The 18,584-nt window shown below is 36.0% G+C and overlaps 1 protein-coding gene across 2 annotated transcripts in view; it reads right to left on the reverse strand.

Moving 5' to 3' along the window:
• The window catches only part of ASCC3 (activating signal cointegrator 1 complex subunit 3), a 257,776-nt gene that overhangs the window by 31,456 nt on the left and 207,736 nt on the right, over positions 1–18,584 (reverse strand). For both annotated transcript variants that reach the window (XM_042016301.1, XM_042016302.1), the window contains exons 35-36: positions 12,371–12,482; positions 11,968–12,102 (exon numbers count right to left, since the gene is read on the reverse strand). In XM_042016301.1, the coding sequence (XP_041872235.1) occupies positions 11,968–12,102; positions 12,371–12,482 (247 nt within the window). The remainder of the gene's footprint in view (positions 1–11,967; positions 12,103–12,370; positions 12,483–18,584) is intronic.

The following is an 18,584-nucleotide window of genomic DNA, read 5'->3' on the forward strand; positions in this document are numbered from 1 at the left end:
AAATTATTGCATATAAGTAAACCTGCAACACTTGCACAGTTTATGAAAAAATAAATGCGAAAGAAGACTAAATTAAGACCAAAATAAGAGCAAACATGGGGTAGTGAATACATATTATTCACCTAGAATAAGATATTTTCACCACAGCAAATAAATACAAATTGAATGGTACAAATTCCATTTATAAAGTGAATTTTCACAATGGGAGAGAATTACTACATTTTATTGCTGTAAGTGGTATATTAAAGTTTTTGCCTCTGCAAAATGCCTGACTTTTCTGATTAGTTCTCAAGAGAATGCTTTGAACCTGCACATTCTGAATGTGTTATCATGCCTCCATTTTTTTAAATCTTAAAACCTAGATGGGGCAGTGACACACAGCTTGCTTTCCCTGTAATCTCAAGTCATATTCTAGAAAAGATTTAAAACTGACTGGTTTTGGGTGTAGTGCAACTAATTGTATTGCACTACTACAGAAAAGCTTTTCAGTGCAGGAACTCAGTAATCTGCTAACACGAAACTGGGAAAATCTCTCTGAGTATACATTCAAAAGTCTCATTGTCATGAGAACTCTACTTCAGTTCCATTTGCATGTCTGTCCACATTTTGAAATTGAGCTTGGCTGAATCAGCTGTCCCAACTACTGACTGAGATGATGATAGCAATAAAAACTGTAATAGCAAACCCTGGCACACAGCTTTCCCCGGGAAAGCGATCAGTCACTTTCCATCTTTGGCTTTGATCCTCCATTGGGATCTTTCAGTGCAGAGCCCAGACCCAGGGAAGAAGTTAACAGATCTCTGCATTAAGTTAATGCTACTCTGCATGGAGACAGGAGTAAGCGCTCCTAATTCTTTATGTGAAATGGGGCCTATACGTACTGTATATGTTAATGGCAAGCTGTAAAAGCTCTGTGTGCTGAAAACCAGATTTCAAATCTGCTGACCTGTGGCAGGTCCCCTAGTGGGGAGCCACAAATGCACACTGCTGCATTTTTGTACTGGATTAAATTCCGGATCTAGACTACTATGTGACCAGAGACAAAAGGGAATATAAAGTTCACAGGCGTGAATACCTGTCATCATGTGGTGAAATGAGTAGCAGCCTGTGTTCAAGAGAGGCTCAAGCCCAGAATAACAGAAGAACAATACAAACTGGCAGAAATACACGGGAAACTTGGAAGGTGCCTACATGCACAATGTCTTTTCAGCGAGCCAATGCTACTGGTCTCACTCTGAGCACTTTTAAATGAAAATAGTTTAATATAATAATAAAAAACCACAACTCTAAGAGGAAATGACAGCTGTTGCAAGTAAATTTCAATAAGGGTAGTTCCCTGCTGATAAAAACTGGCACATGTCCATTCATTTCAGTGTAACTATGTGGATTAACATTGCTTGAAAATCTGACCCAATGTTTTGAACAACTCAAGAGCTACAAGGAAATACATAGATGAAAAACAGTGGTAATTACAAGGGTGAGAAAGAAGGGCAGTTACTGAGGAAACAAAAAAAGTCAGTAAAGGAAAAATATTTGAAGTCTATTATACAAATAGACAACTTGTGAGCATTTTGGAGTGCTTGATTTGAGTTCTATCAACATTTCTGTTACAAACAACAACAGGTCTGATACAAAGAAAAACATGATAAAAATGCCCTTGTACCACAATGGACCTTAACAGGACATCCCATTACCAAAATAGCATGTACCATGCACTACTAAGGCAAATCTAACCTTACCATTTTTCGATGGCAAGTGGTAATTTTTCTTGGTGATGTTCACTGCACACAAATTTGTGAGAACACTGTAAACTCAGTGTTCCTACACAGACATATACCATGCCTTTCCTACTTGTAAATAAAGGCATTTATCTAAAGTACACTGTAAGATCTGTATTTAAAAAAAAAAAAAAAAAAAGGAATGATAACTGTCGATTAAGAGAGTTGCAGATATTTCGCCTCTGGCATAAAGTTTTAAGAACTTCTTTTAAAAGACAAAGAAAACAGAGATTTTCAGGACCAGATGTCTAGGAAGATCCCATTTGGATTTGAGCTACTTAAATTCACAATCATGTATTTATACATCTAACAGAGCTTCTGTTTCCCCTAGAATCTGAAAATTAACTAGCTTTGTAGCATCTTCCTTGATCTGCCACCCGTGCCCTGAGGATTAGAGACTCCACCTGAGCTTGTTTTACAAGCATAACAGAAAAAATTAATCTCTGCTGGCAGCGATCCCACTGGGATACTGATGAATAATGATATCCCTCTCTTGCTGCCCTCTCAGTCCACTAGAAAAGCCACTCTAACCCAGCAACGTGGAAACTGCTGAAACCATTCCAGCTGTGGATTAGCAGGCAGTCAAGCATCCATCTGTTCTGTGTGAATCAAGAGAAAGCAAACATGCATTCTTATAGCTAAAGAAGTATTAAAAATTAGCATCCTATATGACTGCATGTAGTAAATATTAAGACAATCATATACAAAAGAAAAATAACTATTAACTAGACCTCATGTTTACAATTGCTTGTTGCCTTAAGCAAATGCTAAACCAGTTGAATTTTGTCTCCTTAACCTAAAAACTACTGTGATTCAATGATTTAATATGTTTAAGGTAAAATTTCTTAATACTGTATGCATCAGTTGCACCTAAAAATCTTTTGTCAAGAGACTTGTATGCACCCATTTTGTAAGTGAGCATGGCAACATGCCTTCATCCTGCTAGGAGAAACATTTAAGAGGCCTGTTGTGAGAAGGATTTTAGCCATTTTCTCACTCCATAAGGTGAGAGGAATAGACTTGAGATATCTTCTCTTTCTGAAAACGAGTAGTTTGAGTAATCTCTGCGGACTTGCTACTCTTTTCCACTGGAAGACAGAAAGGAAAGGCGGTGGAAGTTGGAATGTGGGCAACCCAATGAAATTGGTGATGTCCGTTTTGACTCTTCCATGGAAAGAGGACAATGGCCTACTATAAATTAAAGAAAGCTGAATTTGAGCATTACCTCAGAAAAAAGTACTTATGAAAGTGCATAATTTGACAGTTCTCCCATACATCAATTCTAATACTTTGCTTGATGCCTGGCTTACATTCATTAAGCTGAAGAGGTGAAGAAAATCTGCAACTGTTTGTTCTCTAAAAGCAACCTTCCTAATGTACATTAAATTTCCAGATATATATATAATTTTTTTCAAATGCTTTCAAATATTTTCAAATGCTAAGGCCTTTTGGTAGCAAAAATCCCTCTGCAATTTCTTCTAACATTATAGGTAGCATACCTAAGTAGCTGTGAAATAAAACATCTTGTAAATATTAGGCAAATAATAGGAGAGGCTGATTTCTTAAAAGTTCATCTCTGATAATACGTAACATCGACATTTAAAGTAAAATTCAATTTCTGAATCTAGACAGGCCCCATCAGGAAAAAAAAGAAAATGAGACAAAGAAAGAATCTGAATGTAAATAGGAAAATACAAGTGTCAGATCCTTCATTAATGACTGATCAGTAATCCTCTTATGTTCTTCTTTTTTTTTTTAACTACCATGCTAAGGGAACAATATATGCTGGATACCAATCTTGCATGATGTAATCATTTCAGCCAAACCAATCCTTATCCTAAAGTTTCTGTTCCAGTCAGAGAACAAGCTACAATTTGTCATCCTCTTAACAGTTTTACAAGCAACATCTTCTATGCTGACAGAGAAGAGTATTTTTGTGCCTTTAAACAGCAGCCTGTATGGCCCAGTTGGTGTCACTAAGTGAACTATATTCTGTGAAAACAAATACATCAATATGATTGTTAACTGTTATAACTTACAGTACAGCTGTATAAATATATCAAAGGCAAAGGCATTATCTAGAAGCCAGTGAAGACAAAAGAACTGCAGGATGCCAAAGGCCTAAATTTGCTTATCCTGCTTCAATTACAAATTGGGAGGAAGAAATCAGGTAGAACTTGAACTGACTTGCTTAAGTCATCTAAGACTTCCTGCTGGAGCATTTGGGACACAAGAACACACAGCCATTTATCAAAGCAGCCTTGCAGATTATAAAACATTCAGCTTTACCATATAAAAATGCTGTTGAGAACTCCAGTTTTGTTTCAACAAACACAAACATTATTTCAACATATATATTGAATATTTGAAAATATACAGCCATATGACAAGACTGCTGAAAAAAGCATTTAATTTCCTGTATGAATACTTTGCCAAGTAGTGGCTGCGTCTGCACAGCTATGCATAATTTGAAATCTCACATGATAGTGGCTACAATTCTAACTGCCAAGTGGTAGGTAAAAGGTGTTTGTGCTAAAATAAACATACAAAGAAATAAATGGTCCGTGGTTGAATCGCATGCAGCCTTGAGCAGTCAGCTAAACCAGGCTTGCTCTCACTGAACTTGCTTCTACCATATGTACCACAGCCAAATACTGGTTTGCCACAGATGGCAGCCATGGTAAGTACCCTTGGTAAGTACCAGACCAGGACAGTACTCCTGTCTACCTGACTCTCAAAATACTTTCCACCAGTACACGAGTGTTTTCCTGCTATAACTGCATCCTAAAAGGAATTTATTTCCTCATTTTTCTGACAGAAACAGATACTAAAGCAGGTGTTTAAAATGGGGATATAGACTGAGGCTACTGCTTTCTGCTATTGCAGCTATATAAACTTTCAACACTTTCAAAAGTTTTTCCCTTGGACGTTGCACTGCAATCAAAGCAAATAAAAAAACCTAACACCCCTCCTCCCCCCATATTATATCCAAGATAACAGTTCTTGTTTTATGGCCTTTGTCATGGGAAACGTATGTCAGAAACTTTTAGCTACAACTTTAAAATAGGTTTTAACTTCCGTGAGTATTGATTCAGTTTGTTTTGTTGTTTTTGTTTTTTTTTTTAACTGGCATATAATGACAGAAATTAAATAAGAAGATTGGATGGGGAAAAATGGAGACCTGTAAATTGGAGGTTAGAAAGTCATGCATATTGGAGATGGGAAGGATTTCTATTTTCTGGTTTTGACTGTAATTCTTTCTTATCGATGCCATAAAAATGGAAGACTTATGCCATGTTCAGTTAGCTGTCACTGGTGGGCATTGTTACCTTGCTTTACTAATGGACTGTGCTTTCCTGGAAAGGCAGCCAGCACATTATGCTTTCAAACTAAAACTCAAACAATCATTTGGAAAAAGAAGACCAGGAAACAGTTGTGTCATGATGTTAGAAAAAAAATTACTAAATCCAAGTACTACAGCAACATTAAAAACTGCTCCATCTATTGGGACTAGAGAAAAATCAAGACTAATTAAATGTGTGAGTATCTATACTAGTACTTTTTCTCCTAAGTACAAGATATTTTTGAATATGAAATTTGGATGCTACTGAAATTCACTGTAGCATTTTGTTTTATTTTCATGAACCCAACATCATTTTCAAATTTAAACTATTAAACACACTGTGATACCATCTATATGATTCAAGTGGGAACTGAAGCACAAATATTTTAACATGTTAAAATCCAGAGTGAAATTCATGCACTGAACAGTCCTTGGTATGGATTTATTGTAAAGAAAACATTTAATGGTAAGAGGTAACAGTTTTCTTCTGTTAAAAATACACAAAAATATTTCTTCTATTACTAAAATATGAATAATGGCTGAGGCCAAATTGTTGAGAGTGTACCATAGATGTGAAATCAAACATGAAAGTTCTTTAAAGGCTAGGATGTAACATAATTGTTTTCTTATAATCTGATATAAATTTTATATTATAAAATACTTCTATTCTTGACACTGACATGTCATATTCAAAAAGAATAACTTAATGAATATAGTTTTGCTGTGCTTTTATGCCTGGAAGAAAATAATAGTAGCACCTTAATTTTCTTCTAAATTATATGCAAATGTAACTTTAAACAAACTGTAAACACTGACTGACTTAGGAAGAGTGATCTGAGTTTTTTCTGAAATGATTAAAGAACAGAAACCTGGTTTTATACAATATCTTAAAAATTCCTAAAAGCAATGTTTCTGCCATGGCTTGCAGGGAAAATATTACACAAAATGGATGACATTAGCTTCTTTTTTTGACAGTATTTGTGTAACGCATTAATTCCTCCTTCCCTGGTGTTTAAGTGGAGACCTGTTGAAAAGATGGTTTATCACTGAGTCAAAAACCTTTGTGGTCCCTTCATGGGAGACCAAACCAGCAACAGAATCCTGATAAAGAAATGAAATTATTTTAGACTGAGAGTGTAAATACTCACAAATAATTGCATATTTCTCTAGTTAGAACAGGAATTCCTAACAACGATGAAGAGAACATAAAGCTACAGGTTAATTAAGTTATCTAGATTCTCACAGTACAAATACCTACCAGGTAATGAAAGACAGATAAGGCATTAATAACTCTACTCATTTGCTATTTTTGTATCTTGAATTGGGAGTGCCTGTTTCATGAACCTCCTCCTTATGCCTTCCAAATCTGTGACTCCAGCAATGACCGATTTTCTGCTGAGTTCCAAATTACTTAGTCTAATACAAGCCAGTGTAACCATATCAATTTTCAGAAAGAAATACAGGGAAGAGGCATGTGGATAACAAACTTCTATGTCCCTGTTTGTATCACAGGAAGACAAACATGTATGCCCCACTATAACAAAAATAGAATGTTGTTCTCTAAGATCCCTTTTCTAATGAAAAAACTCTCTCTCTTATAAACAGTTTACAAGAAAGACAGCAGTAGGCACATGAAAAACAACCAGTTCTCTTTTGTAGGCAGAATTAAAAAAAAAGAAATCAGGGACAACATGTAGATAAAACAAGGGATGAAAGATGGTGATGATATTCTCCCCTTCACTGTCTGGTATGGACAGGTATGACAAATTTTTTGCTCTGTAAATAGGAATATTAACCAGATAAGTGTAGTAACAAATCACCAACAATTATGAAACTAGTGGATCTAGCTATCACAGCCCTGATCAATCAGAAAGACAGACTTTCTTTCCTCAAGGTACAACAAATCACTATTTGATTTTAAAAACATTTGTGCAGAAAAAGACAAGAATTACCCTAAAGTATCTATCACTGTTTTTTACCTAGACTTCTTTTTTAATCTCTGCACCTAACTATCAGAATTAAAGGAAACAGTCCTCAGGCACCTTAGGGAAATCCAGCCTGTCAGTAATAATTCATGAACACTTTCTCATCAATAATACTTAATGCAAGAAGCACCATAACTCAACAGTGATTAAGCTCATTTGGATTACTACTGTCTGAGCATGGTTAGGAAAGTTTTAAAGAAAGCTCTATGAAAAAACTTCAAACATTTTCTCTCAGAAAAAAGTTACCAGTCCACTAGCACAAGCCAGTGACAAAAATAACTGAATCTGAAGTTCCACTTGCTAACTGCAAACCCAAGACAGCTCAAACATCTCAGGTACAGATTTACCGAGAGGAGCAGGGAAACCATGAGGGGACTGTTGCCCACCTATTTGAATCACTTATTACTGTATATTTCCAACATTACTGTTGGGCTGTTCCCATGCACCATGCTCCTGTTCATGTTAGGAATACTCAACCCCTACATCAGACTGGGGAAAAATTTTTCATTTGATCTTGTAAAATGTTGGCAGATGATCAAAATGAAAAGATAAAATAAAACCAGAGAAGAGAACAGATACTGGAGAAGACTATGAGTGGTCTTCCACTAAGCAGAAACAAATCCTGCTATCGTGTGACTTTTTTGAGAGATCCACCAACACTAGAAACTGGATGTCTCACAACTAATTTTTCATGTGAGTTGTAAAGATTCCTTGATAATTCACTGGTGAACAATCCTGAATTTTGAACACTTCCATCAGCATGCAAAAATATCAATCTGAAACTCAAAATCCCTTAATCAAACTCAGATTTAAACCCCTTGATACAACCCTAAATTTCTGAATTCTTGAACAAAATCTTACTTTTTTCCTGGTTTTGTTTTTAAAAAACTTTTGCTCCTCTCCAGGTTACTTTTATATTTGGTATATATATCCCATTTGAAAAACCAAAATCAGGATTTCCTTTCTTCAAATTGTTCATGTCTGTCTTACATACATCAGAAACTTGTAAATGTCTAAGGGTTTGCAAGCTTAGATAAAACTCCAACAAATAATAAGTGTTACATCTATAAAATCCTGCAAGTGCATGAGAAATGCTTGGATGATTATTCTTAAAAAACACAGTCCAAAAATTGAAACTTCAAAACTGAGTGATCAGCAGAATAATCATAATTATTTTTGTAATGGTAACAGGCCTTTTTGTACTACAGCTACAGCTTTCAGTTTCAGCATCATTAAGAGATTCTTCAAATTACTTTTTAAACATCCTTTTCCCTCGGGATTTTCACTTCTACCTAATTAGACTACTTACCCCATGCCATGTAATTCCCTATTGCCAAAACTGCTAAATGCTTCAATAAGAAGGAGGAGGGCAACAGTGGAGTGAGGCAGATGTAATGTCATTGGTTAACAATAGAGGTGTGAAGCAACTGCTGTAATTATAAAACTCATTAATGCACAGTATTTAGGGGGAAAAAAACCCTTGGCCATAACTGTTGAAATGGCACTTCTTTTCAACACTACATCAGACTGAAAAAAACCCTTTCAATTTACACCTTCAACAAGACAAAATAGTAGTTTCACTACTAATTATGAAAATCAACATCTACATAAAAAGTAAGCAAGAACTGGCAGCTCTAATGGCATCTAGCACTCGTACATCCTTTTCATCTTTAAAATTGATACATGTGGCACATTTTGACCCCTAAGCAATTTTATTTTAACTCCTATTCCTCTTGAGATTGTAAATGGATAACTTACAAAACTGTATTTTCAGGAAAAAAAAATTAGAAAAAATAAAAGCAAGATTAATGAATTTACAATTTTACAATCTCTGCCCAACATTAGGGTCCTAAGTTGCATCTACAACAGAAATATTTGCAAATTACTTTTGTGACTCATGTATTCACACAGTTCAAATAGATGAGGAGCCCTGACTTAAGACAGACAGCACTTGGTTCTTCCATCATTCCTCTTCCACATCCTGCTCATCAGCTAAGGCAGCATTACGAAATGCTGTCTCTGATAATATTCTCATACTTTCCTTACCCAAATTTTTCTGAAAAAAAAAAAAAAATCCTGACACTTCTAGGTGCAGAAAATTTTCACTAGAGAGGAGATTTTAAAGAGACAGCAGCTGGAGTACAGCTCTCTTCTTGAACACTCAACACTGTATTATTTAACTTCTGTTCACATGTGGGCATTTCTTCCTAAAATTTCAGTTATTTTACATACAGCATATCTAGGTATTGTTGATGATTACCATTTCGAATTCAGCTGAATGCACTGAATTGCATTTAATATAATTGCAATGTTTTCTGACAGCAGAATGTCATAGGTTAGCAAGCATAGTCCCGGAAGGGACGTCCTTGCTAAGGGGTGCTTACAGTTTCCTCTGGGAACTGATAGAACCTATCAGCTGGCCAGTTTGAATATGGACAATTCTCTAAGCCACTTAAAGTTGTGATCACCTCTGTGATCCACATTTAAGAATAGGCAAACTCCCCCTCCAAGCTCTCTCTCGTTTCCGGCGCTGGGACAGGTGGCTGCAGGCCCCGTGTGGGGGCCAGCGGGCCCGGCCAGGCCCTGCCTGGGCCAGGCCGGGCCGGGCCACGGCCATCCTGGAGCCATGGACCTGTTCCAGCCGTGGAACCCCCCCCACTGCCTTGCCGTGGGCAGCCGGAGCGGCTCGGCTCTCCCCCCTCTCCACTGCGATAAGAAAAATTCAACATTCCAGCTGCAAAGCTGCAAGGCCGAGGTGAGATTAACCCTTTTATTGCTGTGAAGAGCTGAAAACCTGAGGGAAGAGAGAGAGGAGATGCTTAAAGCTGAAAGTCTGTTGTGAAGCTATGATATATCAGAGTATCCTGTTGTAATTTCATGAAGATATGGGGGGTGGAGTGTTCAACTCGTGAGCAAAAGCACCTGCGCTGAGATAGGCAGATGCTGACGCAGCTGTAATTTCATGAGAAGTTTGGATAGGGAGAGATGAACCAAATGAGGACTTTTGCTCCAAACGGGAAAGGAGAAAACCTCAGTCCGTAGAGATGAACCAGATGAGGACTTTTGCTCCAAACGGGAAAGGAGAAAACCTCAGTCCGTAGAGATGCTCCCAGAGATAGTCCTAAAGATGAAGATAATGAAGACCCTTTGCTCCCAGGGAAGGAGAAGGGCCTCTGTTTTTGTTTCTGAACGGCTCAACCTTAAAATTGTACCCCAAAAAACTTCAAGAGTGGACCCTCGAAGGCAGTTGCGGGAAAAGCTGCAAGTCGGGGGAAAGGACTCACACGCAGGCAGAGAGACTCCTCTTCCTAAATGGACTGAACAATATTTGGAAGTGGGCGGCTGTCTCGTTGTGATAATGTTTTCATAGCATGAGCAAGAAGAGACTTCTCTTTCTAAATGGACTGAACAAGGTTATTATGGAAGTGGTAAACAGACTGAACATCTTAAGGGTTGTCTTTTCACATCGTCAGTGGGAGAAGGGAGGAAGGTGGGGGGAGGAGGAGAGTTCTAAAGGTGGTATTTTTTTTTTTTTTCTTCTTTTAGGTCTGTTAATAAACTTCTTTATATTCTTTCAAGTTTAGTGCCTGTTTTGCATTTCTCCTAATTCTTATCTCACAGCAAATAAACAGTAATGAGTATTTTGGACCAAACCACTACACTAAATTGGTGTTTCCGCCCGGTTACAAACCGAACCCGCGACAGCAGAACAACAGATACTGCAGGGTCAGTGACAGCAATTCCCCTATTTAGGCTGTGTAACAGTTTCCATTATAAAAGATTATTGTGGCCTTTATTTCTGAGCTGTAACACTCCGAATGTTTGTAGCAGGTGCTTTAAATTTATCAGGAAGAAAAGTCTCTGTACTAGAAAAGTGGTTTTCCTAGTATCATAAAATGCTAATCAGGTTTTGTTGAGTTGTAAACTGTTGAATAGCACTATTTTAACTTTTCTTCTTGTATTTCTCCTCAGAGAAGTTTTGGCAGCATGCCAAAACAATAATGAATATAAAAGTAACATACATAAATACTGTAAGATGGGACTCTAAATTCTGAAGCTAACGCTTAGAAATCAGAATATTACTGAATTTGGGTCACTTGTATAATGTATATAATGTAACAGAGACTATACTCGTACGGGAGCAGAAATAAGTTTTTCTGGATAATATTCAGGTACCTTTTGTTTTGAAATGTTTGTACAAGCAGAGTTACACCATTTCGAAGAAGGAAAATATGTAGTTGTAACTACTTAAGTACTTAAAAATAAAAATGGAGTAAATCCTGATTCTTTTATGGTGAGGATGTAATACTAACACAGTGCATCATGCACAGTGTCTTTGGCTTTGCACTGTAGTTCTCTGTTAAACAGTCTCTAAACTAACTGTGAGAGATGCTGTTATCGCAGGTTATGGCCTCAAGGATCAGGAGGTGGCTGCGAGAAGGAGAAGCAGACATTTTAGGGAAGAGGTGTTCCCCATATGTTTCCTGTACTTCCTAGAGCTGCTGTATCTTCCAGATTGTCCCAAGACAAAGTGATGGTCCCGCTACAGATTTAGTGTGAGCAGTCATTACTCTGGCATTTTAGTATTATACCCAACTTAGAAAAGACAAATATCAGATTTGTATAGATCCTGAACATTCTAAAGGGACATAAGAAGAGAAACAGGTGTATACAACAATTTTGATGTACTGATAAAATGAAACAGTTGAAACATCAAAAATGATTCAGGTATATTTCTCAAAACAATAAAAAAAATTATAGATCACTGAAGAAAGGCTCTTCTTTCATTTGTGTGTTTTTTCATATACTTGTGTTTTTAAGAGTAAACAATATGTATCTTTAAGAAAATATCAGCACTTACTGTCAGAATTAAGAGCAATTCTTCAATATTGCTTTCAGGTTTCAACTGATCCTTGAACATCCCAATAGTTGGATGCTTCAAATAGTAATAGGAGGCAATACGGCCGTAAGTCAGGGGCTCAATGCTGCGATTATCCTGTTAGAAGAAGAATCAAACAGAGTTCCCAGTGGTTCAATATAACGTGTTCCTACATAACTGTGAAACATGCTCAGGCTACTTTTAAGAGAGAACACCAGAAACAATTTAGCATCATAATTTAGCTGCAACAGTTTTCAATATAAGTCTTACAAAGAGCTCCACAGACAAACTCTAACATCTCACATCAAAGAGTAAATATCTTGCTGTTCAGAACTTCTAGGAGCGTGTATCCTACTGAACCTTGTAAGGCACAGATTAATCTTACCTCCCCAACTTCAATACAGTAGGAGCCTTCCAAATCAAACAGGGATTTCTCAACAAGGTTTGAGAGGTACTTATTCATAGTGTCATGGCTCACATCATCCAAGTTATAGTAACTAGATAAAATGAGAGAAGATGGATTACATGAATATTTTTTACAGTCTGAAGATTTTTAACAACAATGCCTTCTAAGAGAACTTACAAGGCTTCTACAATATACACATGGAACAGCAAACATCCACATTAAACAATTAAACACAGTCCTTTATAAAGACTAACAAGAAATCCATGATTCTTAAACAGTTTGTGGGAGTAACCAACATAAGACAAACATGTACATATGGAAAGATGGCAATTTCTCCATCCATTAATAGAAAGGTTGATACAAACAGAACTGAACTGGCTCTATTTAGTTAGTGGAAAAATTTTCCTGATTTCATAAGTACACTTTCCTGATAAGCATGAAAATAAACAAGCAATATTAACACAAGTATTTTAACATCAAGATAAAGGAAGAAAACCCACCCAGGAGAGCAACTCTCCTTACATCCTGCAACTCTGAAAGTAAAAACTAGGCATATAGTGACATTTCTTGAAAAAGTAAACCTATACCAATCCAAATGATGGTGTTGTTATATTTCTGTGACATTTTATTTATTCTCAAATTTAGAGTTGCTAAAAAAAAGAATAAAGTATTTTTTAATGCAGTTACTTCACATGTTCACTGTCAGATAAAATGTTTGGGTCACTATATATATATAGTCACAATGGCTCTTGGTTCTCTGTATGAAGGAAAAATGTTTATAAAGTGTGCCAAAATATACTTTTTTCATGTTAGTATATAAAAAAGACACAGTGACTGAAGTTTGCACTCCTTAAATGTAGAACTTGAGGTGTATTATTTTACTCATATAAACCAACATAATTTCAGTGAGAACTTCTACGTCAGATAAAAATGCAGTAAGAACTTGTGTCCCTAGATTCAGCAAAGGCACCAGATCAGAAAGTAACAATTAAGTTCAGTGAGTAATAAAGAAAAACTGAGCATGCTTAGAAAGTTTTAAAATTTTGAATTTAAGCAGAGCAATTAAATCATGCAATTTCAAAGCAGAATTAAAACAAACATAAAATGTGATGATCTACGGAATTGTTAAAAAGCAGAATAAGAAAGGTAGTCCTTGCCCATTTAATTCTGTCAAATACTATGGCAGAAAAAGTCTACTGAGCTCAGTGCAATGATGAAAGATGATCCTCTGTTCTACCTGGCTGCTTTACTAAAATTTCCTACTGTTACAATGTACTCAGCACTCCCATTTGAAATAACTCCACTGCAACAGAGAGTAGGTTCTTTCAATGCTATTTTGTGCAGGTGAACAACAGGCTGCAAAACAGTGTGCTGAGGTTCATTTTAGCCAATTTTACAAAGTTACAGCTGCACCTGAGTTAGTTTTTTAAACTCCTTTCACTGCCACTGGAAAGAAATGTGTACTTGCAGAATGCTATTCATCTGAAGTATTTTAAAATTCTGCTTTAGGATGAGGTGCACTGTAATCAGTGAGGAAAGAAAAAGAACTTCAGACAACCAGTTCAGTTGTTGATGCTGTATTTGGGCAGATGAATCCCATTCTCTGAGCTAAACTCTGTATCATTTACTGTAATGCTGCTGTTTGCAACTTTCAAAAGATGGAATTATGTTTTTATAAACTACAAACATCCTTATATAACTGCTTAATTTAAATAATCTGATTTGCATTATTATTTTCTTAAAAAAAGTTTTTACCATACATCTCCTTAAATAGCAGTAGCATAACCAAAGAAAGCCTGAATGCTAAATAGCAGTATTGTAAATTCCAGATTTTATTCCTCTTGCTATTAATCCCAAAATATGGGACTAATTCTTTTGAAGATTTGAATGTCCACTTATAATTGGGTAAAGTTGGAGTAAACCAGTACTACCACAAGAAAAAGGTTTAAAAAATGTGTTCTGATAACAGCCAGCTACATGAGACAACAACAAAGCATAGATACATGGCAGTGGGGTATTCAACTCTGTGACATTTTATATGGGTTCATGCTGAGCTGATCTGAAATACTTGTAACACAGCTATTGTCCAAAATCAAACCAAACTAACAGAAATATTTGTATTGACTAAAACATTTCATATAGTAGACAGCCACATAATATCAGCCTCACGCAAAGAAAATTCATCTGTAGAAAAATTAATCTAATGGTGTTTTTGATGCAACATAGATTTCATGAGTCTCCTTTTAAATTTACTTAAGCAATATAGTGATAATACAAAATGGTCACAATTTCTATCTGCCCATTTTATCTGCCTGACATCACCGATCACATTTATTTTCTGGTTATTGGCAGAAATTACTTTGTAAAGTTTTTTTTACTTTCTCAAAATAATCGAGCAAATTAGCTAAATAAGTTGCTTAAGGATGTGAAAAAAATTTGCTATTTTATACTCCTAAACCACAAATGATTCATTTTTATTTCTCTCTAAATTGAACACTTCTGAAATGCTTATAATTAAGGCACTTTCTTGTCATGGTATTCAGACTTCCACCATATAATTTCAGCACATTTATTTGAGTACCATAACATTGATGATGAATACTGATAAAACAAAAAAAGGAACATGGGCAATACACTGAAATTCTTTTCTGAGTCTGTAATTTAAGACACCAATTCAAACAGCTCTGTGCTCTTGTGCTCTGCCTAATTTGCAGTATTTCATACTGAAGGTATAACCATAAAGGAATTTATAGCATCCTTAAAATTTTTTTGTGAATTTTAAATTTGCTGCTTCTTGGTAATTTTTTGTCAAAGGAGTAAATATCTAGATGCTTAGTGGAAATAAAACAATGTAAAGAAAAATTTTAAATGGTTTGTAATCTTGAATGAAGTGGTACCAGTATGTTTTAACTACTATCTGTAATGAGGCAGATATAATTTTGAGCACACCCACAGGAGCTTCTTGGTCATTCAGCACATTTTCCCCTAATAAAAATCAAAGCCATTCATCTTGAAAGACTGTGGTATAATCATTAGTGAAAACAGAGGTATCATGACATTAGATTTCGATGCTCAGGAATAAATGCAAGTTGAAGTCCGCATGCTGGTATGTTCCAAGTATAAAAACTGCATAATACGTGAGTTCCTCTATGAAGCAATATTGCCTAACTATTTAATTACAGATAAAGAATAAAAACAATGCAGTTTCATGCTCACTGCATCGAATCATCTAGTCATTATTTCCCCTTTGCTATAAACAGACAGCCTACCTTTTTATCAGCACACCATTTCATTTATTTCACAGTGAAGCCCAGTTTCACAATAATTGACTTGTCAGAAGCTCTAATTTATGAGGCTGGGCTCTGTAAGCCTTCTCCTATATTGGACTCAACCTGCACACAAGCAGGGTTGAATATTTACAATGCTGTTAACAGGTGCTGAGTTGTTTAATGATTCTAATAGCCAGAAGCGTACTGAGAAAGCCAGCGGGATCACAATTACAGGCTGTTTGAACACAACAATTACTCGTCCCCTGAGAGGTGTGAAAGTCAAAGGCAGTTTTATCCTAACAGCATCTAGCACATGGGCTAGACAGGCTAACTTCCATTAGTAGTCCATAGGGAAAAAGCAGTAACAAACCCTTAGGTATCATAAAAATTTACAAAGTATGTAAAATTTAAACAATCAAAATCTGAAGGAACTTTTTATTGTCTATTAAATAACATATTTTAAATTCCAAAACCTTGTAGAGCTTAGCAAGCACAACAAACTGTGAAACATGAACTTATTTCTCCAATCTAAGGAAGTGTGGAATTTCATCAGCTGAGAGAGACAGAGAGACGTGCAGGAACATAAAATGTAGATGAAGTTACACAAAACATTTAGGATTTAATGTGAATGGTGGCAATCATTTCCTGTTTAGCTTATGTAAACCTGACCTGAGATCTCTCTGGGAAATTTTTCATCAGCCTTGAAATGGTCCTGCTATAACTGTCAATGCTGTGGAGTCATTTGTTACAGCACAATGTTTTTTATGTTCAGATTATACGGTGGTAATAGTGACACACATAATGAAAATTGGTGACAAGAGTCAGCCAAAAATATTAAAGAAGAAACTTGCTAGTCAGTAGGTCTTTTGAAACAAAAGCGCAGAATAGTGAATCCACAGCATTCACTTGATAGCAAGAAAGTGTGCTTTTTGAGATTTTACAGTTCTGAAAGCAGAATTTTGTTATGAACAAGTATGGGGGAGCATAGACAGTAATTTTTTTCTAGGTCCCTTTACCGCAGTCATTATTTATACTTATTTTCATCAGCTTCAGCAGCTGCCACCTTCAAACAGCACCATGGAAATGGTACAGAGAATATGGCACAACTGATGAACCTTCATAGCCAGAGAGATATGACTCGATGTACCAACTCACTTCTGTTGTTACAGCATTACTGACTGACTCAGGATTCTGTGACTGGCTTGCAAAAATGCATTACAGAGTGCACAAATGCTGCAGACCCTAATGTCATCCTGTATTTTATTTCTATCATGTTTTCTTGCATCCATATATTTGTGCATGCCAGGTAGGGGAAGCAGATACATTGCTGTCTTTAACAGCTTTTAGTATACTGTGGTCATTGTGGTATATTGTGGTCATTTAAGAAGAACAAGTCCAATTTCTCTGACATCAGCAAGATGTTTGCCCCCACATCAGTGCTTCTAATTATAACATTTGCAAGACAGTTTATCTCCCAAGATACATTCACGAGAAATGAGAAGTAATAGGCGCACATGAATCTGCTCACATATTGGTAAAATTTTTCTTTTTCCTATCATATATTCCAACAGATAATTTGTATAGGTAAATCACATCCAAGAGTAGGAAGACAATTATGTGAATTTGCTTTCTGAATGGGGAGATGCGGGGTCCTCAGCTTTGTATTCTCACCTAAGATTGCAGCAGACTGGGAAGCAGAAGGTGGCTCAAATGCTCAGCAACCTGGGGCTTCTCTGTCTGACAGACTCAGCAAATCTTTATTTGTCTGAATATTTGGTAAAACATTCCTGTGAACTACATTCTTATACTTTTCACATCACTGTGATTGTAATAATTCCAGAGAACAAACTCTTGTTATGAAATTCATAATAATGCTTATAGCTGTTTTTTATTAAATATATATACATGCATAGGTATCAGTACATGCATATAGGTCTAAATGTCATTGTAAAAGGCAGAGCCCTTTTGCAAAGCCTTTTGTGAAATATCTGTTTACCATAATATGGATATTAGTAATCACTGCAGTGCAACATACTTGCATATTCTAGCTTCTGTTAGTTTAGCTACTGTCAAACTTTTCCATTTTATCTCTTAATCTTAGCCAATTTAACTTCCTGCAGTAATCTTCCTTCTGACACCATTCCAAATTAACCCTAAAATTCTGAATAACTGATTTTGTCACCAAAACATACAGGTATTCCATTCTGACTGACTTTTACCATGATATTACCTGTCATCATAATAGCAGAAAGTATATTGGACCAATAGATAACCATAATCTGTATTCAAATGTTTTATTCACATGCTCAGCTAACCATAATGAGAAAACGAAATTTTAAGTAAAACATAAGTGTATGATGATAAGGGCATCAATCTGAGATTATAATTTATGCTGTTTTATTCATTCACTCCAAAAAAACTTTGCAAAACTGATACCAAGTGAAAAAATCCCCTTAATAATACATCTCAGAATGAAATAATAAAATATGTTTTTTCAGGTTTTCACAAGGAATTTACATTCTGATTTTGTAAGCGTGCACATGTACACAGATGCACTCTCACATATAAATACATAAATAGCCACACACATTTTGATAGGGATGTGATATGATATGTGCTCTCAGGATATCTAAAAATTAACTTTCCAAATGAAAGCTGATTCTGCTTAACTTTACATATGTTGTAAATTTCTATTTCTCTTTTACTGCACACGTATCTGGAAAATATTATAACCTGATTTACAGAAAACGTTTCCCATAGCCATTTCTCTTTTGTAGAACGTTGCAATTATAATCTTCTATAAGAGTAAAAGAATGAAATAACCAAGGCATTTCAGCCAAGGAATGGAGATAGATGAACCTGTCAAAGTAGCCCCTTGCAAAGAGCAGGGCACTTTGCTGATCTGCCTGGTATGACCTTGAGTA

Source organism: Corvus kubaryi, unplaced genomic scaffold (genome assembly GCF_017639235.1).
Source record: "Corvus kubaryi isolate FWS band 111438036 unplaced genomic scaffold, C.kubaryi_AGA036_p1.0 split3-73, whole genome shotgun sequence".
Lineage (NCBI taxonomy): Eukaryota > Metazoa > Chordata > Aves > Passeriformes > Corvidae > Corvus > Corvus kubaryi.